Raw genomic sequence first — 27,925 nt, forward strand, 5'->3', positions numbered from 1 at the left:
TGCAGACCAGAAGGATATACACAAGATCACGGTCAATGTCATATTTTTTTTCCATTTTAAAGCATTTCTTGTGCTTTTTTAGGATGAATATATACATCCAATATACAACCCACTGTCCACTCAATCATGGTCCCATGAGGTTTAAATTGTGAGTATACTGGTTAGATCCAGAATCTGCTCTGTCTTTTTCAATTCTTTCATAAATAATTTGCGTGAGTTATGACATGGCGTTAGTTCTAAATTTTTGGTAAAACATCCCCTAAATTGTGACGTTCAACCGCATTTATAGTTACAGACGGGGAATGATATGAGAAATTTGGCATGTTTTGACAAGTATATTGAAAATGATCCTTGGAAGCCGTAAAAAAAATCCATGTCTCTCTTCAGCATCATCTGATGGAAGGACTTGAAGGTGACAAACCCAATCCATAATCCGTTTTGCGTCAACTTGATCGAGAGCATTGAGGATGACCAGGGCCAAAACAACGAAGTATGCGAGAGAGAGACGATGACTGTCCCTTCTCCAGCATTGTTTTCAGCAAAACCTATAAAGGTTTTCTCAATCAAAAAGGAAATTGACTGCCTCAAGCGAAAAAATCTGTCACGATTCTCTCAATCATACACAGAAATGGAAATCTATAACAGTTCTCTCAATCGAAATTGAAATTGGTTGTCTCAAGCAAAGATACGTCTCCAAAGTTTCCCTCCACTGATCTCCATTGACGATGGCACCAATTCAATAAAAGAAACAACATAATAAATTAAAAACAAAAACAAAACAAAAAAACAAAAAACAAAAAAACAAAAAAAAAACAAAAAAAACCTAAGTTATGTTAGTAACTAGTTGATATAACTTATTGGTATAATGTATTGGTATCACAGATCAGAGAAGCCAACCAGCGTGAAACTAGCATAAGAAGCCAGCGTAAAGCCAGAGTGAAGCCTGTCAGCTTGGATCATAAAGTTGTTTTTTAATACAATGCATATTGTATTTTGGAGAGATCTGGTGATTTTTTAATTTTGGGAATTTATTGTTCGTGGAGTAATAAGGTGATTTGTAAATTTTTGGAGTAATAAGGGGATTTTAATTGTAACTTTCTAAAGGGACAAGTGTAACTCAAAGTAATTTTCCTTTGGGGGGGGGGGTAACTTTTTTTTTAGCAAGTTTTGCAAGAGCATCATTGTATAAGTCAAATTTCGAAAGTTGCCCTGTAATTTTTGAGAAATTGACTAGAGCCAAGTGCAAAGCTCAATCATTTTTCTCTTTCTTAACGGCTATACGAGGGTCAAGGCCAAGCCCCATGTTGTGTTGTCCATCTTGACATTTTTGTTCTGATTCTTGGTGCGAAGCTTCAACGCTTCAATGTCTAAATTGATTAATTTATTTTCTAATTCCAACAAACTTGAAGGCACAAAATCTTACAAAACATGGCACTGTCTCATCAAAAGCACTCTCATTTACAATGAATTATGGCAAGGTATATGTGATGGAGATATTAAGCCGAATAAACCCATCGATGCAGGTGCACTAGCAAAATGGGAAGTTAAGAATGCCAAAGCCTTGGCTCTTATTAAATCTTATGTGAATGATGAAATGTTTGTCCATATAGAAAATGCTACAAATGCATGGTCTGCTTTGAAAACTTTTAAAGACTTCTTTGATACTCAGCCTGAATCAAAGAAAGTTGATCTACAATTAAAATTGTTGCCACAAAAATTGACTAAAGGAGTTGATGTACTTGAATATATCTCAAGACTTAAGAATATTAGGCAAGAAATCATTAATGTTGGTTTTCCAGCAATAGATGATAGATTTATGGTAACAATTGTAATTTCTGGAAGTCCTTCTTCCTACACGCATTTTTTGGAGACTCTACAATTAACTGGGAAATTAGAGAAACTGAAGTTTGATGAGCTTTGTGAAATGTTGACTCAACATGATAAAACCTTTGGGAAGAAGAAGACAGTTGGTGAAGATGTTTTTCTCACAGAGGCCAGCACTAGTAAATCATCAGCAGACAGTTCTCGACACAAAGGTAGAAGCAATCAGAATCAAGCAGCACGTAATGCACAAAGTCAAGGTTGAAGCCAAAGCAGAGGAAACAACTTTAACAAAGGCAATAGTTCAAGAAGGAATAATTTTCAAGGTAGATGAAACAACCAAGGAAGAGGCAATTTTCAAGGACAAGGAAATAATAATCAAGGTAGAGGACAATCTCAACATTTAGTCAAAGCAGAGGCAGAGCACAATCTTCAAGAAAAGGAAGAAACTTAAGTCAAACTGTGTGTCGAAGATGTAATAAAGTTGGCCATTATGCTAAAGATTGTTGAACATCTCTTAATAAAATTCCCAAGTTTCAGCAGCACTCAGCGCAATTTGCAAATGATCAAGATGACGACAACTCAGAATATGTTTTTACTTCCTCACCAGTATCACAACTTCCATCCCATCTTAGAAATGATTATAATATGCCTGGATCTTGGATTCTGGGGCAACTCAACACATGACTTGTCGACATGTTTTTTTCTAGAATTTTCAAGATTGCCAACTTAATTCCATTTTTCTTGCAGATGACACAAAACATAATCCTTATGGAAAAGGAGCAATTAAAGTTTTTCTCCTTGGCATTGGAGAAAAAATGATTTCCAATGTATGTTATGTACCAACCTTTAAGAAAAATTTGCTCTCTTTAGTCACGATTTGACAAGCTGGACATCAGGTGATTATGGAAGATGGTTTAGTCAAGATTAATTTAGTCAAACAGAACTTGAAAATAGTCATAACAAGTTATGAAGATGGAAAACTGTTACGGATGAAAGGGACAATTATTCCAAGGCATTCTGATTTTGCAGGGGCAGTGACTATAGGTATTTCACCTATAAGACTATGGCATGTAAGATATGGACATTTAAATTTTGAGAGTCTTTCTCAATTGCAGAAACAAGGAATGGTTAAAGGACTTCCCACTTTCAGAAGGGAAAATGCAAAATGTGAAGCTTGCATTTATGGTAAACAAAGTCAAGCAAGTTTTCCAACAAGATCATGGCGTGCAAACAGGCAGCTACAACTAGTTCACAGTGATGTTTGTGGCCCACTACAAACTTCATTTGGTGGTTGCAAATATTTCTTACTATTCATGGATGATTTCAGTAGAATGACTTGGGTTTACTTTTGAAGAACAAATCAAAATCATTTGAGAAGTTTAAAATTTTTCGCCAACTTGTTGAAACAAGGAATGGTTAAAGGACTTCCCACTTTCAGAAGGGAAAATGCAAAATGTGAAGCTTGCATTTATGGCAAACAAAGTCGAGAAAGTTTTCCAACAAGATCATGGCGTGCAAACAGGTGGCTACAACTAGTTCACAGTCATGTTTGTGGACCCCTACAAACTTCATTGGGTGGTTGCAAGTATTTCATCTATTCATTGATGATTTCAGTAGAATGAATTGGGTTTACTTTTTGAAGAACAAGTCAAAATCATTTGAAAAGTTTAAAATTTTTTGCCAACTTGTTGAAAATGAAGTCAAAGAAAATATAGGTACTCTCAGGATGGATAATGGGAGAGAATTCACTTCAAATGAATTCAAAACTTATTGCAATGAAAATGGCATAAGATGACATCTTACTAATGTTTACACTCCACAACAAAATGGAGTAGTCGAAAGAATGAATCGCACCTTGTTAGGAACAACTAGTTCACAGTCATGTTTGTGGACCCCTACAAACTTCATTGGGTGGTTGCAAGTATTTCTTACTATTCATTGATGATTTCAGTAGAATGAATTGGGTTTACTTTTTGAAGAACAAGTCAAAATCATTTGAAAAGTTTAAAATTTTTTGCCAACTTGTTGAAAATGAAGTCAAAGAAAATATAGGTACTCTCAGGATGGATAATGGGAGAGAATTCACTTCAAATGAATTCAAAACTTATTGCAATGAAAATGGCATAAGACGACATCTTACTAATGTTTACACTCCACAACAAAATGGAGTAGTCGAAAGAATGAATCGCACATTGTTAGGAATGGCGAGATCCATGTTAACTTTCAAGAGGTTAAGTCCAACATATTGGACAGAAGCAATAAATACAACTATCTACTTAAGAAACAGATCTCCAACTGCTTCTTTAGACAGAATCACACCTTATGAAGCTTTGCTTGGTTTCAAACCTAGAGTTAAACAGAGTTTTTGGATCAGTATGTTATGCCTTATTTCCAAAAGAAAAACGAACTAAGCTTGACTCAAGAAGTTTAAAATGCACAATGATTGGCTATTCTAATGAGAAAAAAGGGTATCGTCTTTTGACCAATGGAAAATTCATTATGAGCAGGGATGTCATTTTTGATGAAACTGAGAGTAAGAGTGCTGAAGAAATTGAAAATCTTCAAAAGTTAGAAACTAAGGGAAGTAAACGAAATGGAAAAATGCAAAGTCAACCAACTTCACCAAGTTGGTATGAACATGGTTTTCCTTCCTCTGAAGATGAGTCATCTAGTCCATCTACATCAACAACATCATCTAGGTCTTCTAGCAGTTCTTCTGACAGTGATTCTCCACACTCTTCACCTGAACGAAGAACATCAATTTATATTAATCCTCTTTACAATGATGGAGATTTTACAAAAGCGCAAACAAGTGAGCACCAACTAGCGAAATGGGAAATTAAACTTTTGAAAGATGTAAAGCCTGATGAGCAAAATAAAACAAGCACCAAAAGGGCACATAGAAGTGAAGGCAATTTTGCCTTAATAGCAAATGATTTTACTGAACCTTCCACATACAAAGAAGCAATAAAACATAAAGAATGGCAACAAGCTGTGGTTGAAGAATATCAAGCAGTAATTGATAACAACACTTGGAAACTAAATGGAACACCCTCCGATTAACACTTGCATTGGCCGCTCAGAAAGGATGGAAAGTTAATCAAATGGAAGTGAAAAGTGCTTTTCTCAACGGGGATTTATAAGAGGAAGTGTATATGACCCAACCGCCAAGTTTTAAAATTGAAGGATAAGAACATAAAGTCTACAAATTGATCAAGGCTTTATCTGCATTAAAACAAGCTCCCCAAGCTTGGTATGCAAAGATGGATGAATATATTAAGAAAGTTGGTTTTCAACGAAGTGAATCTGATTATACTTTGTATGTGCAACAACAGGGAAAATATCTGGTAATTCTTGTTATGTATGTAGATGATTTGATCATTACTTGCAACCATGATGATCATATTGCACAGGTGAAAAAGGAGTTACATGCAGGTTTTAAGATGACAGATTTGGGATTTACTTCACTACTGTCTTGAATTTAAGTCTTCTGACGTCCACATCATATTTTCATTTCTCAAAGTAAGTATGCAGCAAAAGTTCTTCAACGATTTGGCATGCAAGATTGTAAGCCCGTACTCACCCCCATGGAACAAAACTTGAAACTTTCAAAATTTGAAAGGGGAAAAAGGTGGACAATACAACTTACAAACAGTTGATTGGCAACGTGATTTATTTGACAAATACTCGTCTTGATCAATCTTATGCATTCAGTACTCTTTCATGTTTTATGCAGGAACCACAAGACAACCACTGGAATGTAGCGAAAAGAGTTATTCAATATATCAAAGGAACAAAAGATTTTGGTCTTCTTTACACAGACTAAAAATTTTGTACTTGGCAGATATTCCGATGCCGACTTTGCTGGAAGTATTGATGATCGAGCATCCACATCAAGTTATTTAATGAACATGGGGTCAACAGCACTATCTTGGAGTTGTAAGAAACAAGCTACAGTGGCCACTTCTTCAACAGAAGCAAAGCACATTTTAGCATGGGAATCAGCATGTGAAATTGTTTGGTTGCACAGAATTTTGCAGGACTTGGGCATTTCTCAGGCAGAAGCTACATCATTATTCATTGACAGCCAGTCAACCATCAAACTTGCGAAGGACCCAGTTTTTCATTCAAAGACAAAGCATGTGGACACCAAGTATCATCATATCAGATCTCTCATTGCCAGAAGTGTCCTCAAGCCATTTTATTGTCCTTCCGAAGATCAGATCTCCGACATTTTCACGAAACCGCTTGGCAGAATAAATTTACTAGGTTCAAGGATGAACTTGGTATCTGTTGTAATGTATCTTTGGATCATAGGGGGGAATGTTAGATTATCCAAAAATACAATTTTTTCATAGGTTATAAAATTAAAATAAAATAATTATTAATTTAAGATATTAAATTAATTATTATTATTCTAGAGTGTTTAATTATTTAGAATTAGTATATTGTTGTAACTAGATACGACTCTCCAAATATGTTGTATCTTAAGCTCTAATTTAAGAAATTTGTTAGCTAATTGGTTTGAATAGCATTCATTGTAAATGGACACTTGTTATTTAATAAGTGATCCATAATTAGAGGTAGTTAGGACACAGAGCTTATAAATAGCTCATTGCAAGAGTGTTTGGATGTTCGGGTGTAAACTCTTGCAAAATCAAATTATGTAATTATTTTTTTTTATTAATAAAATTACGCGTCTAAGGACACTTCTGCCATTAGAAAACCTCGATAAATGTGTTTCCAACACTGAAAAAGGATGTTAACCTTCTTGTTACTAGAAGATGTTTATTTCCAAAGAAAATATATTTCTCACAGTTGCACTAATTGAGGAGCTACTAGACATGAAGGGAATCAAAATCAAAATAAAACAAATGCATTTTGAATCTGGGTGGCAATGCCACAAAAATAGGAATAAATTTTGGTGTCCAAAAGCCGAAGAAATATTTCAACCTTGTCCCAAGATTTAAACGTGTTCATCCATGATGAAGAATTCAAGTAGAAGTACATAAATTATATTACATTTTAATTTATGGTAATCTCATGGCCATTTTCATTTTCAATGCATGGACTTGTTGATCATTTCATAGGTTGTTTAATGGTTACAAGTTTGACATGCATTGATGAATGTTTACCAACTCAATTCCCACATTCCCTTTCAATTATTGTGAATATTATGTTTAAAGGGATATGGATTTTTTTGAGAGAGTGTCAAAGGAACATATTCATAAAACTACACATTTGATATCCTTTTCATTTGACCACTTGATCTCCTACCTAAATTTCTTCTTGCAAATTTCTATGAAGAGTTTGAAGAAAAGGCCTTGCCAAAGTTGCTTCTTTGATTCAAATCACTTTTGAGGAATGAGGTTAGAAAGTGAAATATTGAGCAAAATAACATATAATATAAATGGACTTCAAAGTTATCTTTGTGTTAAAAAAATTCTACTCTAATAATGTAAATTGCCTTATTGAATAGAATACATTGTTAGCTTATGCTCTTATATTCTTGCAAATTGTGGATGTTTATGGACAATTATATCTATTCATAGCCTTTCTTTAAGCTTGTGGGGATCGATGTTGTGATCTATAGTTTATTATCCTGCTTATAGTGCAAATTCTTACTTGCCTTATGCATTGTTAACTACTTGATGTAAAGTAGATATTCCCCCAATAAGTTATTATCCATCCTCAAATATTATAAATTTTCCATAACAAACCTATGGTAGTTGTTGGACTATTATTCTTACTCTTTATACATATCTCTCTATTTTACATCAATGCTAACATGAATCTAGTATCCAATCTCAATTATTTATAGGTTATCCTTAGTTTTGAGAGTTTTCCTTAAGTTTAGTGTTGATTGTAGTTCATGGACTATTCTCCTTACTCTCTATAGCTCTACTTTTATTTTATATCAATTGGTTCCTAAAAGTGATTTAAGCTAGCAAAACATAGATAGGATTATATAGGCTAGTCTATTTCCAAATAGTTTCATCTTGCATTTGCATACTCAGTTACATTTTATATTGAAGAATAATAATTAGTATGTTTTGAATTTGGTCCATAGCTACAAGGTTCACACTTTCAATGGAAGATGGTCTAATTGGGCCCTTTTTACCTTTGGGACATTTTCGCACATCTATCAGAATATAAATATAATGAAGGATGTATTAATTTTAAATGTAACAAATAGGAGCTAAGAAAACTTAAAATTGTGAAATGAAATTTAAAAAAACTTCCTTAGAGAAAGTCCCTATCATCAAATAATATATTTCTTCTTGAAACAAAAAACTCTACCAAACATATAGATACACAATTTTATCCATTAGAAACAAAAAATTGATGTGCAAGGGATATTGACTTAATATCATTTTTTAATACAAAGAATCACTTTTCCTTGTTATCTCCTATTTTTTCACTTTCACTATTACCTTTTACAAAAAAAACACCCTTTTATTAATTTAGAAAATGATATTTCTACCCTCTAATCCAAAGAGGGCATTATTCTCCTCAATGGCTTTGGTGCTAAAATTGGTAAGGTTTAATTCAATATTATAGCCCATAAAGCCAATCTTAATCCTTTATGGATAAAAGATTATGCTAATCTAACCCATAAATTCAATCGATATAAAGTTATTGGAAAATTTTCATATGGCACTAAAATCTAAGCACTACCTCCAATGCTAGGACATGCACTCATGAGGATAACATTGATTTCCATATCCTCTATTCTTTTGTTGAAAAAAAATGTTAATTTTGAGAAATTGAAGATAATTAGTGGATCTTTAACCAACATCTCATTATGTTAAATTTAAAAATAAATATGATCATTAATAAAAACTAATATGCAAAATATTGAAAGTTAATTAGAAGAAAAAAAAATTATATACTCATGAAAAATGACATATTGAAAATTTATTTAAATTTTTCATTTAAAAAATTGTATTTATTCGAGAATGTATTCCAAAAAAATATAAATCAAAGAAAATACTCATCTCCCAAACCCTAAAATTGTACGAAGATATACTTTTTTTTTTTGACAAATTCGGGTACTGATATATTATAAAAACTTCAAAGGACTGAGTCCTATTACATGAGTATGAAATACCAAGGCATTAAGGATCCAAAACGGGTTTGCAGACCCTTGATCCTTATTGCTACATAAACGGTAACTAGAATGAAAGAGGTAACGACTATATTGCCGGGTGAAAGAGCCTGCTAGCTAGCAAAATTTACAATTCATGAGTCCTAGGGGTATTTCTGGTTAACTGAGTCATCCGGGAGAGGTTCCTTCCCTGCACTGGCTCTGGTTGAAGCTTCTGCTTGCATACTTTGAGTAAGAGTCCTGATATGAGCTATAGCTTCCTCTATGTGGGAGCATCTGTCCTTCAAAGCCTCGATCTCAGCCTTTTGTTTTTCTAGCTTCTTCCTTTTTGATCTGCTGTCCGCCTGGTAATCGTCTTTGAGGTCGTTGAATCGCTTGATGAATCTGCCGATCATGAAGGTGTGCGCTTTGCAGAGAGTGCACTCGCTGTTGGTGATGACATTTTCTAAGGGGTTGATGGCGGGCGCCTGAGCTTCCTGCTGTTCCTGTGGATCCGCCATATCTCCTGGGTGGAAAAGAGAATCAAAGAGCTGTTGATGCAGAAAGGGGCGGATTCTGGGGGTGGGGGCGCAATAGGGGAAGAGCAGAAAGGGGAAGAGCGGGCCTTTGCACAAGGAGGGACAGGATGGCGGAGGAGCAACAGAGGGAAAGATGGAGCACTGTAATAGCCAAACATACAACCAGTTAGAAGGAAATAAAACTCTGAGATTAAGATTGCCAGAGATTACCACTGTCGAGGGACTTGCACTGAGCTCCAGATAACTTCACTTGGCTTCTTGAGAGAGACTGAGCTGAGAGGAGGCGCGAGTCAGGGCCTTCGTAGTAGAGAAAGATGAGAATAGAGGGAGAGACAAGCTGCTATAAATAGAGGGGGAGAGGCAACTTGAATGAGGAGTCCCTTGCTGGTCGATTCGATCCCTGAGGTGACTGAGAGGCCAGGGAGAGATTTTGATGCGTGTGGAGGGGATTTTGGTATGGTGGCCACCTGAGCAAGACCTGAGATTGACGGCGAAGGACAGATAAGACGTAAAATCGGGGCAGTAAGAGGTGACAAAAGTGATCGCAGGGGGGAGGATCTGAGAGAGGAGGGACAGAGTGGCGCAGTCGAGGAGATTTGGCAGGGAATGAGGGGATTCGGGGACGAGCAAACTTCGAAAAGGATGGAGTCTGAGGTGGCTCAGAATCTGAGAAGAGAGAGAGGGGTGGATTTTTTTAAGGGATTGCTTTGTCATATATAGAATCGTTTTATCTGACTTGGCCTACGGGTCTACTGGCTGCTTTGTTGGCCTGATCATCCGCCTCTTTGTTGCTGCTTCTTAGCACATGCTTGAAAGTGGCTCCATTTAAGTCTCTTAAGTTGTCTGTGATCCTGGTTTTCACATTGTTCAGGGATGTTTGCTTGAAGTCCCTCCCCGAGACCATAGCAGCTATAATTATAGCTGAGTCACCTATTATGAGGGGATGGAGGTCCCCAGGAGAAGACTATAAGCCTCGGCCCTATTGTTGGACATTATGCCCAATCCCCACTCGTAAGTCACTAAGGTTTTACCTTGATGATCTTTGATGACACCTCCTGCACCTGCCTGGCCCGGATTGTTTTTAGATGCCCCATCGAACAGAAGGGAGGGCCTCTTTTGGTTTTGAATCCAATCTCTAATTTCCCCAGTGGAACCTCTTAGCTTCCAATCGACCTTTCTCTGTCCTATGCTTACTACTTTTTGATGCCTTACTTCATAACTGAATTTGCTCATCCACTCAGTTTCCCTTGGATCCCCCGAATCTTGGTCTGATTGGACTATTCCATTGGCGCTGATGGTCTCAGAGATGAGGGCAATTGTTTTTGCAAGAGTGCTGGAGATGTTGGGTTTCTCGTCATTAAAAATGCTTTTGTTTCGGGTGTTCCAAATTTGCCAACAGAGGGTTGGGGGGATGCTATTCCACAGTCTTTTGGCAAGGGTTTTGTTTTTCTTGGGGTAGGGATAGCTGTTCCCCCAATTTTTTTGGAGGAGGGTGATCTGATTGGGCAATTCACCTATCCTTAGAGGGCTGGTGATGAGTTTCCAGCAATTTTGAGCATAGGAGCAATCTAGGAAGAGGTGATTGCTGCTTTCTTCCGCTGCTTTGCACAGGCAGCATATCGAGGGACCGAGGATGCCTTTCTTCCTGAGATTTTCCGCTGTGAGGATTTTGCTTTTAAGGAGGGTCCAATTAAAGAATTTTATCTTTGGAAGACATTCCAGGTTCCAGGCTGCCTTATAAAGAGGCTAGTTATTGAGTGGTGTGGCATTTTGGAGAGTTTTGTATCCTTCTCTGACTGTGTAGATTCCGCCATTGGGATCCCAGACAAACTTATCCTCGGATGTTCTGTTTAGGGGGGTTGATCCTGAGAGAGATAGCTTGAGGTCGGCCCACTGATCCCTTAGGTTATTTGGGAGGATGAGGTGCTTCCAGCCCAGCCACCTGTTTTGGTCCCAAGAAGAAATATCATATAGGGATTTAAGATTTTTCCCTTCCATCCACAAATGCAAGGGTCTGAGATTTGGAAGAGTTTCTCTTGCTTCTGAGCCCATTATGTGATCAGTCCAGATGTTTATATCTTTTCCACATCCCGACGCTCTTGAAATATGATTTTTGAACTGGGGGAGAGTTTTTTTTATAAGTTTCCAAACTGGGGTGCACTGCCTGTCAGCGATAGATTCCAATAGGATGTTGGAGTTGGGGCCGTTCAGGTATTTTCTTTTGATCACTTCTGTCCACCAGGCTCCTTTCCCGTTGAGAATTCTCCATACTAGCTTGAAACCCATGGCCATGTTGGCCAACCTTGGTATTCTTATTCCTAGCCCTCCTTTTTCGAAAGGTAAGATAACCTGGTCCCATTTAACAAGACTGAACTTTTTGGAGTCCTGCCTTCCACCCTGCCACAAGAAGCTCCTAATAATTAATTCCATGTGCTTATGGATGCTGGCCGGGGCGAGAGTGGTTGTGAACTGATATATGGGGAGAGCAGATAGGATGGCTTTTATGAGAATTGTCCTTCCAGCCAGGTTGAGCCATGTCACACCCCAGCTCTGAAGTTTCCCTCTCAGCTTCTCAATTAGTTTCACCCAAATTTCTGTTTTAACCGATTCCTTTGCTAATGGCAATCCCAGGTACATGAAATGGCTCCAGTTCCTTTGAGCAGGGATGTCCAAGATTGAGGAGATTCTCTGAATAATCTGCCTGGGGACGTTCCAGGTGTATATCATGCACTTATTGTTATTGAGCTTACCTTCAGACACTTGTAGAAAGAGCTCTAGCGTTTTCTTGAACCTTCTTGCCATGAGACTGGAAGCTCCTCCAATTAGGAAGGTATCATCAGCGAAGAGTGAGTGATTTATCCCCTTGGTTCCACGCACTATACTGATACCTGTGATTTCTTTTTGTCTACGAAGATTTTCCAGGTGAATACTTAGCGTTTTGGCCACGATGATGTATAGAAATGGGGAGAGCAAGAAACCTTGTCTTAGACCCCTTGAGCTTCTGAAGAAGTTGCTTGGCCTGCCATTGATCAGAGGGGTTGTCCATGGGAATGAGATACACTCCATGATCCTGCTGATGAAGGTGCTGGATATCCCAAATTTCCTAAGAGCTGCCTTAAGAAATTGATGGTTGACTCTATCAAAGGCGTTGGCCATGTCTAGTTTAATAATCATAACCTTTTCCTTACTATTTATGCTGCTATGGATTGCCTCTTGGATAAGGATAACGTTATCCGTGATTTGTCTTCTAGGGACGAAGCCTCCTTGATTCTCAGAGATGAGGGAGGGGAGGAGCTTTTTTAGCCTGTTGGCTAGAATTTTGGAGATGATTTTATAGGAAACATTGCACAGGGAGATTGGGCGGAATCGGTCGAAGGATTGGGGGTTGGGATCCTTGGGGATAAGGGCTGTTATAGCTCCAAATCTCACTCTTATGGTTTGTGATGCTGCACTTATGGCCTAGGGCAACCCCTCCTTCCAGACCTGGTCCAAAAATTTAAAAAACAGTGTTTTATTCCCTATACGCGACTTTGCCCTGTGTTAAACGCGTGTACACGCGGGTATGTCATACCCAACCCGCGTGTATCTATTAAAACACTTAAAAAAAATATAATTTCCTCTTTTTCGGGCGGTGATCGCGGGTTTACCTGCTGGATCACCTGTTAGTGCCCGTGGCCCAACTGTTCCCAACCAACTCCTAACTAAAAAACTACTTTGGAGAGGGTATAAAAAGACATCAAAGGGAAGGCCAAGGGGAGAGAGAAAGGAGAGCAAGATTATTATGCTGAGATTTTTCCCTTAGACCAGGTCTGAAGTCCTTGGTGCATCCTGCACTTCCCCCATTTTGCATAGGAAACCCTTGTTTCCATGTGTATTGGTGATCATTCATCCTTGACATCATCATTGAGTAAGACTTGGAAGGAGCTCTTGTTGAAGGCTGGAGGCTGGAACGAATCCGGGAGGAAGCTTGCTTGGAGCCTGCTGAAGGTGTTCAGGTGATATCTTTCCGATATATGTACTTTATTTGCCTTTATATATAAAGAAACACGTCTTTGTTCCCGAATAATCTTTCTTTATGCTTATGAGATTCTTGTGTTGAATTCTTATGAAAGTAGTTACTTAAAGATTTTTATAACTAACTTTATAGCATAAAGATGATTTATACATAAACTTCTATACATGTACTGTTGTGTTCTTTGATTTGTTTGTCTTGCAGGTCAGAGAAAGAAGAAGGGAACTCCAAGAAGGGTTTGCACCCTAACGGTCTTCTCGAACGTAGGACCTTAGGTATGTACCCTAAACATTAGAATTTGCTTAAAAGTAAAAAAGATGGCTGTGTGTGTGTGTTTCTTTGTATAAGCAATTTTCAGTCTGGTAGAGTCTCAGCCCAAAGGACTCTAGGGGTACTTTCCCTTCAACCAGAATTGGCGACTCCGCTGGGGGTCTATTCTGAGGAGCAAGCCATTTTCAGGGCCCAGCAGTTAGAACTGATCTACTCTCAGTCTGGGATCCTCCAAAAGTACTTGCCAGATGCTCCTGGATCTAAGGTTGATTTAGCTAAGCCAAAGCCAGGTCCGCATACGGATGGTATCGTGGGGTCTGTAGACTCGACTACAGTGCACTTGTTGAATCAATTGCAGCAGTTGTCATTACAAACTGCTCCTACCAACCAAGTCACAATGTCTAATCCTCAAGCTTCCCAAAATTCTTCCATTAACGCCGTCCAATCCGATAACCCCAAAGGAAATCAAAATTTCGATGGAAAAAAGAAAGGACGTGGTAAGAAGAAGAACCAGGATGGGAAGCCCGATGCAAATAAATCCGGCAACAACGCTGGTGGTGGTGGAAATGAGTCGAGAAAGAAAGTTAAGTTTCCTTGCAAGTTATGCAAAGGAGACCATCTAACTCATCTCTGCCCTAGAATTGAAGACGCTCAGCGCTTGTTAGGACAGCAAGGGACTTCTAGTTCGCAAGCTGTGTTAACTAACCCGTTTCCCCAAGGGCAGCAACTTCTTGCTGGCGCAAGTTCGAACCCTGGTACCTCCGCAGGGGGCAACCAGGAAGGGGACAAGTCATCAAATGTTTTCATGATGGGTGCTCACGCTAATGTGGCCACACGGTCACGCGATTATGGTGAAGGTGAAAATTCTAAGGGTAAATCAGTTCCCGAAACTAACAACCCACTTCATATTGAGCGACCTTCTGTTGAGACTATACCTCGGGTGCCGAAAGGTTTAGCTAAACGCGCGACTATCAACCCTAATATTAGGGCAGCCCAGAATTACTCCATTGTCGAGGATCTGGCTCAGAGTCCATGTGCTATGTCCGCGTTAGAGGTTCTCCAGACATGTCCTACTCAACGAAGTGCCTTGCTATTGGCAATGGGGGCAGTAGATCCAAGTAATTCCTTAGCTCTCTCTTTTGATATGAGTAATGTCAAAAAGAGACTTCCTCATCACATGGCTTTCCAGATAAAGTCTACCTACCAGAAAACGAATATTTTCCGGACGGTTGTAGATGAGGGAGCTTCCACGTGTGTCATGTCTATGTCATGTTGGAAGGCCATTGGATCACCGACGGTTGTTCCTTCACCCACCCTATTGACAGCATTTGATGGTCACTCTCATAGACTGTACGGGATTATCCCGACTTTTCCTATATGTGTTGGAGGAAAGGTCGTTAATATTGAAGTAGAAGTCATAGACGCTAACCTAGATTATAATCTCCTATTAGGAAGGAACTGGGTATACGAGATGGAAGCCGTTGTTTCGACTCTATTTCGTGTCATTTGCTTTCCTTATGAGGGGAAAATCGTTAAGGTTGACCAATTGGACTATTGTCCAGCTGATCCTCAAGCAAACTCTGACTCTACCATTCCTTTAGTGGGTAACCCCCGTCCGCCTATTGAGAGTCTAGGAGTCGGGATGTATTCTTCATTGATGGGTACGTTTAACCTTCCCCCTCCTACAGTTGGTATAGATACAATTTCATCCTCCAGGGATCCTTTACGGAGAGAGTTTGTCCAAACTCTTTATTCTTCGAATCCTGGAACCTTAGCTTCATCTGTGACCACATCAGGTGACGACAAGGTGGGTGAAATAGAATCTCTTATGTCTACAGTAGAACCTAGATGTGAATCTATCGATAACTCTGTAGATAACCATTCTACTATTTCCTCTGGGAAAGAAATAGATGGTGATGTGGCTCATTTTCGGACCCCTGATTCCACCTCTGCATCGGATTGCTCGGATATTGTTTTTCCATCGGATGAAGCGATATTCGAAGCAATGACGGCCGTAGATCGACCTTTGGAAGATTTACATCGTCGGTTATACTTTCATTCCCCTGTGCATGAATTAGAATCTCGGTCCTCCAGTTCGACTAGTGATGTTTGTACGGTCCCTTTGGCTCCGACACATTTATTTGCCGAAGAGAGTATATTGATTGGTTCGATCGTCGTACCTATAAACATCCCTAGGAATCAGTTGGCGGAGCCCCCTGACGGGCTCTACCTCAAGAAGTGCTTTGCTTAGCTTTGGCCAGGCAATGGCTTCTTTGTATTTTATGTATATTTGTACATATCTTATCGAGCGTTTTTCTGATATCAGCACTTTTGGTCTGCTTTGGCAGGTGTTGATGGATGATTTGGTTTATTTTGGATTCGCCGATGGTGCTAGTCGGCACACTCGGAATCTTGCTTCCGCAGCTTGGGTACTTTATTACCCAACTGGTCAGTTGATGACATCGAGAGGCGTGTGTATCGGTCCTGCTTCAAACAATATGGCCGAGTATACAGCTGTTATCAATTTATTATCCGAGGCAATCTCTCATGGGATCGACTCGTTGGTAGTGTATCTTGATTCTCAATTGATAGTGTCTCAGTTAAATAACATTTATCGGGTTAGAGATCCATCATTATATCGCCAATATTTAAGGGTGAGGTTGTTGCAAAGATCATTTACTTACATTAATTATTTGCACATTCCAAGATCTCAAAATTGGTTAGCTGATTCTATCGCTAATCAAGCATTAGATTGGCATATCAATCATTCATCATCATAAAATCATGCATCAAAAAGTCAAACTGTATATATATATATATCGCAAAGCGTCTCGAGTGTACATATGTGTGTCCAAAAATATACAAAATTGGGACTCAAATGCCCATAATCATGTCAGGCATATCTAATGCCTCGGCTCTGGATGAGCAGCTAAATAACTAACTATAGCATTGGCCACACGCCGAAAAACGCGAACCCAGTCACGTGGCATCCCAACCACATGACGCTGCATATCTGGAGGAAGGTCCTCTATCTCGGCCATCGGTACTTGATAGCTCAATCTCGCCAAGTGTCGCTGGACGTTGGCGAGGGTCCTTTCCGCATCCGCAGCCGCCTCTTCGGCTCCTCGGCCACGCCGTCCGTGCCGTGGGAATCCATCTGGTCGCACAGGCCCAATGTCTGGAACATGATCATCATATCAGTCATTTGAATCTCATCAAAAAAAAATATATTTTTCAAAGTTCATCATTATGCTTGAAAAATCCTAAAAATCCTAAAATCATAAAAATCAAAAAAATCTTACCGATCTCGCCCCATGCTGCGTCTGGTGGTAACACTAGGTCAGGATCTCCTCGGAAATCCAATCCAGCATAGGGGTAGTCGTCTATGGCGATGATCTGTTGCTCCCACCAAGCAAAAAAGTCGTCGTCGAATGCATTCCTGGGCACTTCCCCACCCCCCAGACGTTTCATCAAGTCAGCCCACCGGCCCATACGTGGATCACGTGGACTACTGATGGGAACAGCTACCCTGGGGCGGAGTGCAGGAACCTTCTCGAAGAAAAATGTGCATAAAATGGTTCCATACCCAAAGTTCTTGGTCTGTCCCTTCCTGATAGAAGCAAGCTGCTCCTTCATGTTGGCAAGTAGAGGAGTACACCAGTCAAACACCGTGGTGAGACAGTCCACTGCTACGCTCATGTTTACTCGTGATGCCTGATGTAGCGAGGATGACCCGTTCACTCGAGCTATGGTGAACAGGATTATCCGCAGTGACAAACTCGCCACGTGTGGGATCGAGATCTGACTCCCGACCTTCCGATGACCTGGGCAGTAAAGTTGTACATAGTCGTCTACGCTGAGACTATTCCGGGTCCTGCCCCGGGAGTGGACTACCTCTCCCCTTCGGGAAAGGCCCGTGATGAAATATATATCTTCCACTTCTATCTCGAGTGGCATTTGATCAATCATAAAGGCTTCTTCCTCGACATCCCAATAATCAATAAGTCTCTCGAGCAGACGCACATTTGCTTTCATATTCGGCAACTTGAAGAATTTTAACAATCCGCATCCCCGTAAGGCATCTAATGCCTCATCATTGTCCATAACTTCATTATCTACAGCTGAGTGCTCTCTTTCACGCCATGTGAGAGTCATCCTGGAAGAAAAAATCATTTTCATCCATTAGTTTTTTGTATAAAAATTTTTCGCTGCGCACACGCGGTTTACCCTATACACAGTCGCGTGTAGGGCCATCGTATACGCGATTTATATACATCCAACCCGCGTGTACGCCGCAGAGCAATTTTTTGCAAAAATCTAACGGTGAAACATTAATTAAACTTCCTAAAAACTATCACAATTGATTGCAAGACAAGTTTAGTGCTTACCTGGAAGTTTTCGGCAAGTTTGAACGGTTGAATAAGTCACGGGGAAAGTTTGCTCCTTTTGCTCCACAATTTGCTCTCCAAGTCAAACGGTGAAAATGGTAAGTCCAAAATTTCTTTTTATAAGTTTTGAAAATGAAAAATTTTTCAAAATTTTATTTTGTTTGGTTTCATGTCACTTTTAACTTGGGAGCTTGGAATGTCGAGATTGAGTTGTTTTTCAGGACATTTTGGACATTTTTTCGACGGTTCGAGACGGTTCCATGACTGCTGACCCGTCATGGCAGGTATCGTGTTCTCACTGGCATATAGGTTAGGGACACCATTTTTCCGTTGCATTATGCATACTAGCCTCCATTTGACCGATACATCTGCCGTAGGGTCGACCCCATCATGTTATGGTTCGCAAGCCATTTTCACTCGCCGATTCTTTAAATCATGACATGATGGTAGAGCCATCCTTTTACATGGGCATCCTAGTTAGCACCTCACTGACATTTGTTGCCCATGCTGCTTCATTTTGAGTAGGCTCGGGAGTCCTCTGTAGTCCCGCCATGACTTATGCGTTGAAGACTCATTCTTCTTTGCTTCTTCGCTTCGTTCTGGCCTTATACCCTAGAGGCTCCTATGTGTGTTGAGTTGTACTTCTGCATTGCATGTTGACCATTTGCACCTTTTGGCCTATAGCCGGCTTCACTTGGACTCGTGTTTAAGCCCACTTTTGACCATGACGTCTGCAAAAATCAACCTTGCATACCCTTGACCTCTGCAGCTTGACATACCCAGATCCGTGGAAGGGACATACCTCTGAGTGTCACTGACCAGTTTTTCACCTCCCTGCATTGAGCATAGGAACGTTCCTTTCCCAGGAACTAGAGCATCTGTTTCACCGACACTCGTTCTTTCCACTGTACCATAGCATTCTTTTATTCTTTTTCCGGCTTATCAGAAAAAGACAAAAAAATTAAATATTCCAAAAAGAGCGGGAACAGGGACATTACTTCCATTTATTGTTGGCAGCTAGAGTCAGTCGTGTCGCCCTTGAACAAAGCACTCAAAACAAAGTCTCCTCCGCATGGGTGGGATTTAGTTTGACTTAGGTAAGCCATAACCTTGTTATCGAGTCAGTTCTCCCCCGATTGGTTATCTCTTCCAATCATATGGAGGGTTCGTTCGTGCCTCCTGCATGACGAACTTATACAGATTCATTATATGCTGCCACATAGTCACATTGAGTCGTGCTTTTGTTCAAGGGAAGTTAGCCTGAGTCGGCCTTTCTGCGGTGTCTCTTGACTCATTTTTCAGTCGGCCATCCCTGGTTGTCAGTGTCATGTCTATCATCACATCAGTTATATTGGTCCTTCACTCGTGCCGGTTTGAGAAGGTCCCCATTGACTTCTTGCTGGCGGGTCTTGTCCTTATCGACGACGACACATTGCTCTGAGGGCAGACCTAGAGACCGCACCCTGGCCCTATTTTCATTATTGATAGGTCACCTTGTGCTCAGCATCGATCAGTATCATGGGTCTTTGACTGAGTGGTTTCCCTTGTGTTCGACATCAGCATACATTATCACACATTGGGATTCGTGCAGTACCTTGGTTTCCATTTGACCCTATTGGTGGATACCTCGCCTCTGTGTCAGCTTTCATTATTGGTTGGTTCAGAGGGTTTCTGCCGTGCGCTAGCCACATCTTGTGTACGCTGGAAACGTACTTCGGTTGGGTTACTACATCTTTTTCGTCCGATTCCTTCCACATTATTGGCCTACGGGTTACACTCGCGCTAGATTGATGGAGGATGCCTTAATGCCTTCCTTCTAGCGGATCTTTCCCTATCGACTCCGACTCATTGCTCTGGGGCAAAGATCTAGAGTCCATTTGGCAGTACCTTGGGGTTTGCAGTCATTAGTGGCAGATTCCTCGCTATCGACAGTGGGAAACCATCATTGTCTCCTGATTGATAGATTCTTACAGGTGTTCGACTTCAGCTCATCTATTCACACTTGTTAGATTGTACTGGGTACCTTGACGCTCATTATCATTATCGGTGAGTAGTCTCGCGTTTGTTAACGGTATACATCAATGACCGGTAATCAAACGATTTCTCACATGGTCGATTTCAGATCATTTATTCCCATGGTGTAGAAATGTACCACGGCGGTCGGTGAAGACCTCAGGTTGTATCAGCATTCATTGGTTCACTTGACAGTTGCTCCTGTTGCTGCTAGTTGATACCATTCCACCTTATATGTTGCAGTCAGTCATGGCGACATTCTATATGCTGGCACCTGAGTTTGCAGTGTAGTACCATCCTATTCCATCATGTTCAGTTGGTACCTTATGGGATCAGTCTTTGATTTCAGTGATCCGTTGCATCTTTCAGCATCATTGACAGTTTTATATGTGATATTCAGACATGTACTTACTCATTATGATCAGATGATCCATTATGTATTTTTACAGTCATTTATACTTGTATACTTAGTGGATCCGCTTGTACTTGATATGCGGACATGCTTTACTTTTCCTGAGCATGGGTATGCCCGCCTCAGACAGTGTTTCTTTCTGATCTCCTTTCGGTGGCTTGGCAGGCTGAATTCTGGTGAAGTCCTCCTCGGTTTTTCGGCAGAGTTCCTTTCCTTGTACTTACTTAATGTATTTCGGCCATCATGTTCCCCTTCTGACCTCATACATTAGGGGGCATCTATTATAGCTCCAAATCTCACTCTTATGGTTTGTGATGCTGCACTTATGGCCTAGGGCAACCCCTCCTTCCAGACCTGGTCCAAAAATTTAAAAAACAGTGTTTTATTCCCTGTACGCGACTTTGCCCTGTGTTAAACGCGTGTACACGCGGGTCTGTCATACCCAACCCGCGTGTATCTATTAAAACACTTAAAAAAATATAATTTCCTCTTTTTCGGGCGGTGATCGCGGGTTTACCTGCTGGATCACCTGTTAGTGCCCGTGGCCCAACTGTTCCCAACCAACTCCTAACTAAAAAACTACTTTGGAGAGGGTATAAAAAGACATCAAAGGGAAGGCCAAGGGGAGAGAGAAAGGAGAGCAAGATTATTATGCTGAGATTTTTCCCTTAGACCAGGTCTGAAGTCCTTGGTGCATTCTGCACTTCCCCCATTTTGCATAGGAAACCCTTGTTTCCATGTGTATTGGTGATCATTCATCCTTGACATCATCATTGAGTAAGACTTGGAAGGAGCTCTTGTTGAAGGCTGGAGGCTGGAACGAATCCGGGAGGAAGCTTGCTTGGAGCCTGCTGAAGGTGTTCAGGTGATATCTTTCCGATATATGTACTTTATTTGCCTTTATATATAAAGAAACACGTCTTTGTTCCCGAATAATCTTTCTTTATGCTTATGAGATTCTTGTGTTGAATTCTTATGAAAGTGGTTACTTAAAGATTTTTTATAACTAACTTTATAGCATGAAGATGATTTATACATAAACTTCTATACATGTACTGTTGTGTTCTTTGATTTGTTTGTCTTGCAGGTCAGAGAAAGAAGAAGGGAACTCCAAGAAGGGTTTGCATCCTAACGGTCTTCTCGAACGTAGGACCTTAGGTATGTACCCTAAACATTAGAATTTGCTTAAAAGTAAAAAAGATGGCTGTGTGTGTGTGTTTCTTTGTATAAGCAATTTTCAGTCTGGTAGAGTCTTAGCCCAAAGGACCCTAGGGGTACTTTCCCTTCAACAGTGGGAAACCATCATTGTCTCCTGATTGATAGATTCTTACAGGTGTTCGACTTCAGCTCATCTATTCACACTTGTTAGATTGTACTGGGTACCTTGACGCTCATTATCATTATCGGTGAGTAGTCTCGCGTTTGTTAACGGTATACATCAATGACCGGTAATCAAACGATTTCTCACATGATCGACTTCAGATCATTTATTCCCATGGTGTAGAAATGTACCACGGCGGTCGGTGAAGACCTCAGGTTGTATCAGCATTCATTGGTTCACTTGACAGTTGCTCCTGTTGCTGCTAGTTGATACCATTCCACCTTATATGTTGCAGTCAGTCATGGCGACATTCTATATGCTGGCACCTGAGTTTGCAGTGTAGTACCATCCTATTCCATCATGTTCAGTTGGTACCTTATGGGATCAGTCTTTGATTTCAGTGATCCGTTGCATCTTTCAGCATCATTGACAGTTTTATATGTGATATTCAGACATGTACTTACTCATTATGATCAGATGATCCATTATGTATTTTTACAGTCATTTATACTTGTATACTTAGTGGATCCGCTTGTACTTGATATGCGGACATGCTTTACTTTTCCTGAGCATGGGTATGCCCGCCTCAGACAGTGTTTCTTTCTGATCTCCTTTCGGTGGCTTGGCAGGCTGAATTCTGGTGAAGTCCTCCTCGGTTTTTCGGCAGAGTTCCTTTCCTTGTACTTACTTAATGTATTTCGGCCATCATGTTCCCCTTCTGACCTCATACATTAGGGGGCATCTGTTATAGCTCCAAATCTCACTCTTATGGTTTGTGATGCTGCACTTATGGCCTAGGGCAACCCCTCCTTCTAGACCTGGTCCAAAAATTTAAAAAACAGTGTTTTATTCCCTGTACGCGACTTTGCCCTGTGTTAAACGCGTGTACACGCGGGTCTGTCATACCCAACCCGCGTGTATCTATTAAAACACTTAAAAAAATATAATTTCCTCTTTTTCGGGCGGTGATCGCGGGTTTACCTGCTGGATCACCTGTTAGTGCCCGTGGCCCAACTGTTCCCAACCAACTCCTAACTAAAAAACTACTTTGGAGAGGGTATAAAAAGACATCAAAGGGAAGGCCAAGGGGAGAGAGAAAGGAGAGCAAGATTATTATGCTGAGATTTTTCCCTTAGACCAGGTCTGAAGTCCTTGGTGCATTCTGCACTTCCCCCATTTTGCATAGGAAACCCTTGTTTCCATGTGTATTGGTGATCATTCATCCTTGACATCATCATTGAGTAAGACTTGGAAGGAGCTCTTGTTGAAGGCTGGAGGCTGGAACGAATCCGGGAGGAAGCTTGCTTGGAGCCTGCTGAAGGTGTTCAGGTGATATCTTTCCGATATATGTACTTTATTTGCCTTTATATATAAAGAAACACGTCTTTGTTCCCGAATAATCTTTCTTTATGCTTATGAGATTCTTGTGTTGAATTCTTATGAAAGTGGTTACTTAAAGATTTTTTATAACTAACTTTATAGCATGAAGATGATTTATACATAAACTTCTATACATGTACTGTTGTGTTCTTTGATTTGTTTGTCTTGCAGGTCAGAGAAAGAAGAAGGGAACTCCAAGAAGGGTTTGCATCCTAACGGTCTTCTCGAACGTAGGACCTTAGGTATGTACCCTAAACATTAGAATTTGCTTAAAAGTAAAAAAGATGGCTGTGTGTGTGTGTTTCTTTGTATAAGCAATTTTCAGTCTGGTAGAGTCTTAGCCCAAAGGACCCTAGGGGTACTTTCCCTTCAACAGTGGGAAACCATCATTGTCTCCTGATTGATAGATTCTTACAGGTGTTCGACTTCAGCTTATCTATTCACACTTGTTAGATTGTACTGGGTACCTTGACGCTCATTATCATTATCGGTGAGTAGTCTCGCGTTTGTTAACGGTATACATCAATGACCGGTAATCAAACGATTTCTCACATGGTCGACTTCAGATCATTTATTCCCATGGTGTAGAAATGTACCACGGCGGTCGGTGAAGACCTCAGGTTGTATCAGCATTCATTGGTTCACTTGACAGTTGCTCCTGTTGCTGCTAGTTGATACCATTCCACCTTATATGTTGCAGTCAGTCATGGCGACATTCTATATGCTGGCACCTGAGTTTGCAGTGTAGTACCATCCTATTCCATCATGTTCAGTTGGTACCTTATGGGATCAGTCTTTGATTTCAGTGATCCGTTGCATCTTTCAGCATCATTGACAGTTTTATATGTGATATTCAGACATGTACTTACTCATTATGATCAGATGATCCATTATGTATTTTACAGTCATTTATACTTGTATACTTAGTGGATCCGCTTGTACTTGATATGCGGACATGCTTTACTTTTCCTGAGCATGGGTATGCCTGCCTCAGACAGTGTTTCTTTCTGATCTCCTTTCGGTGGCTTGGCAGGCTGAATTCTGGTGAAGTCCTCCTCGGTTTTTCGGCAGAGTTCCTTTCCTTGTACTTACTTAATGTATTTCGGCCATCATGTTCCCCTTCTGACCTCATACATTAGGGGGCATCTGTTATAGCTCCAAATCTCACTCTTATGGTTTGTGATGCTGCACTTATGGCCTAGGGCAACCCCTCCTTCCAGACCTGGTCCAAAAATTTAAAAAACAGTGTTTTATTCCCTATACGCGACTTTGCCCTGTGTTAAACGCGTGTACACGCGGGTATGTCATACCCAACCCGCGTGTATCTATTAAAACACTTAAAAAAAATATAATTTCCTCTTTTTCGGGCGGTGATCGCGGGTTTACCTGCTGGATCACCTGTTAGTGCCCGTGGCCCAACTGTTCCCAACCAACTCCTAACTAAAAAACTACTTTGGAGAGGGTATAAAAAGACATCAAAGGGAAGGCCAAGGGGAGAGAGAAAGGAGAGCAAGATTATTATGCTGAGATTTTTCCCTTAGACCAGGTCTGAAGTCCTTGGTGCATCCTGCACTTCCCCCATTTTGCATAGGAAACCCTTGTTTCCATGTGTATTGGTGATCATTCATCCTTGACATCATCATTGAGTAAGACTTGAAGGAGCTCTTGTTGAAGGCTGGAGGCTGGAACGAATCCGGGAGGAAGCTTGCTTGGAGCCTGCTGAAGGTGTTCAGGTGATATCTTTCCGATATATGTACTTTATTTGCCTTTATATATAAAGAAACACGTCTTTGTTCCCGAATAATCTTTCTTTATGCTTATGAGATTCTTGTGTTGAATTCTTATGAAAGTAGTTACTTAAAGATTTTTATAACTAACTTTATAGCATAAAGATGATTTATACATAAACTTCTATACATGTACTGTTGTGTTCTTTGATTTGTTTGTCTTGCAGGTCAGAGAAAGAAGAAGGGAACTCCAAGAAGGGTTTGCACCCTAACGGTCTTCTCGAACGTAGGACCTTAGGTATGTACCCTAAACATTAGAATTTGCTTAAAAGTAAAAAAGATGGCTGTGTGTGTGTGTTTCTTTGTATAAGCAATTTTCAGTCTAGTAGAGTCTCAGCCCAAAGGACTCTAGGGGTACTTTCCCTTCAACCAAGGGCTAAGTGAGAAGATTTAATACTGTTCCCCATTTTGCACTTTGAGAAGAAGTTCTTTACCATTCTGATGAAGTCTTTCTTGATGGTTTCCCGGTGATTTCTATAGAATGCCACTGTGAACCCATCTAGGCCCGGTGCCTTGTCCTGCGCCATGCAAAAGATCGACCCCTCTATTTCCTCTGTCGTGACCTCTTGGTCCAGCTCGTTGTTTTGGTTTGCTGAGATTTTGTTTTCGATTAGGCTTAGGAATTCCTCATTATCGTGGCGCTGAATGTCGGCGGATAGAAGGGCGCAGAAATGTCTGGACGCAGCCTCTTTAATTTCTTCTTGTTCTCTGAGCTCTCTTCCTTCCACCATGATTCTCTCTATATGGTTCCCTGCCCGCCTGAGTTTTAGGCTATTGTGAAAAAAGGAAGTGTTTTTGTCTCCGGCTTTAAGCCAAAGGCAGCGAGACTTTTGTCTCTGTTCTTCTTCTTCCATCCTGTTCTGCTTGTACAGTTCTTTGTACATTTCATTCTCCTTGGCCTGGTCTTCCTCTGTATACTGGATTCGCTCCTTTTCTTGGCTCCATTGTTCCAGTTGTGATTGGAGATCAGCTCTTTTTTTACTTTCCTCAACAGTGTTTATTCTTGCCCATTGCTTGATAATGGTCCTGAGGGATTTGAGCTTAGTTTCCCAGATATAGTGAGGCGAGCCAATAATTTCTTTTGCCCACTGCTCCTTTATCAAGTTTCGGAATTCTTCTTTGTTGTCCCATGCCTTGTTGTATTTGAAGGGGAGAGGCCCCATTTTCTTACCTTTGTCTAGGATCAGAGCCACTGGTTTATGATCTGAAATGTAACCATGGATGATTTTGCTTTGGATATTTGAGAATCTTGCTACTGTTCCTTCTTGAGCGAGGATTCGATCTAATCTCTCTTTTATATTGTTGCTGCCTGTTCTTTTATTGCTCCAGGTGAATCTCCCGTTGTGCGGAGGAATGTCCACTAGATTATGGATTTGGATTATTGCTTCTAATGAGTCTCTTGAGGGGTCAGCGTAGTAGTTTCCTCCCAATTTCTCATCAGCATTCCTTATAAGGTTTAAGTCACCTCCAAGGAAAATGTTCCTTCCCTGTACTGTCATGAGGTCTGATGTTATTGTCTCCCAGCATGTAGCTTTGTCCCTATAGTGTTTAGGGGTGTATATGTTGTATATAGAGTATTCCTCTTTTGAGGCTTTGTCCTGCATATCTGTTCTTATCCACCAGCTGCAGGACTTTTGCTCTTTGAGATCCCATTTGCTTTTGTCCCATAGTGTTCCTATGCCTCCTGAGGCGCCATCTGCACTTGTTGCTGCACCTGAATAGCTTTTGCTTTTTTTTATGTGGCTTTGGAGTTCTTGTTCCGTGATTTTGGTCTCCTGTAGTAGGAGGAGGTCTGGATGTTCAGATTTGAGGAGATCTTGGATTGCATTTGTTTTTAGGGAGGAGCCCATCCCCCTACAATTCCAGGAGACCAATATCATCATTTACCTTGTTTGGTATTTGCCCCGCTTTTCTCTTTCATTTTTTCTCCGCTTCCTTTTGATTTGTCTAGAAATGTGTCCATTGGTTACTGCGTTCCGGTGGCCATTTCTTTTGCAGCATTTTCATCTCTTATTTCTTTGTTAGACTTTCTTCCAACTTTTCTGGGGGGATCTGTGGAGAAGTTGTTTTCCTTTGATTTGTTTCTGGTTAAGATTCTTTCCACTGTTGGGGGAGGAGACTGGGGGAGTGGGCTAGGGGAGGGGGTGACGATGGTGGCTCGAGGGGAAGGGGGGGGGGATGGGGGATCCTCTGCAGACAGGGATTCAAAGGGGTTGGAGGAGGAGGGGAAGGAAGGGGCAGAGCCAGAGGGATGAGAAGGGAGGGTGGGGTTTTCAGAGGGAGCCTTTGAGCTTGGGCCTGGAGGGGGGTTTGATTTTTTCTTTTTGACATGCTCCTAGACTCCCTCAGGGGTTTCAATATTGTCTTCAGGAACATTTGTTTTAGATTTGCTACATCTATTAGCGAAATTCCCATATTCGTGACATACCTTGCATTTGAAGGGTAGCTGCTCGTAGTCCACTTGCTGGATGTGCGTCCACTAATCAACTTTGAGTTTGATTGCTTCCGACAGTCCTTTCCCCAGATCTACTTCAACACAGATCCTCGCGCATGCATGCATGTTCTCCTTCGGTTCATATCTGTCAATGTATTTGCCCACTGCGTTCCCTATGGCTTTTACTGACTCGTCCCCCCAGCAATGAAGCGGCAAGTGGGGCAGGCGAACCCAGACAGGGACAGTGTTGGGGACATCCATTTCTGGGTCGAAATCTGGAGTCCATCTGTTTAAGTAGAGACCTCGGGAGTCCATGAAATAGGGTCCATTTCTAAAGATGAGATTCCTGTCCTCCATTGATTCGAATAGAAAGGTGTAAAAGCCTCTGCCACAGAACCTGATTGCTATTTTCCCTTGCACCATCGCGTTCCAGTTTCTCTCGACCCATCTCTGAACTG

General features: G+C 40.8%; 1 protein-coding gene across 4 annotated transcripts in view; it reads right to left on the bottom strand.

Annotated features, from left to right (window-relative positions):
- Positions 1 to 27,925, bottom strand: part of LOC149196976 (jacalin-related lectin 3-like) — a 140,507-nt gene that overhangs the window by 109,106 nt on the left and 3,476 nt on the right. For 2 of the 4 annotated variants that reach the window (XM_089405700.1, XM_089405698.1), the window contains exon 2: positions 4,448 to 4,567. The exons of the other annotated variants lie outside the window; for them this stretch is intronic. In XM_089405700.1, the coding sequence (XP_089261826.1) occupies positions 4,448 to 4,492 (45 nt within the window). In that variant the 5' untranslated portion in view covers positions 4,493 to 4,567. The remainder of the gene's footprint in view (positions 1 to 4,447; positions 4,568 to 27,925) is intronic. 4 annotated transcript variants of the gene reach the window in all.

Source organism: Pinus tabuliformis, chromosome 2_2 (genome assembly GCF_031772625.1).
Source record: "Pinus tabuliformis cultivar Carrire ecotype Pingquan chromosome 2_2, CPIR1, whole genome shotgun sequence".
NCBI lineage: Eukaryota > Viridiplantae > Streptophyta > Pinopsida > Pinales > Pinaceae > Pinus > Pinus tabuliformis.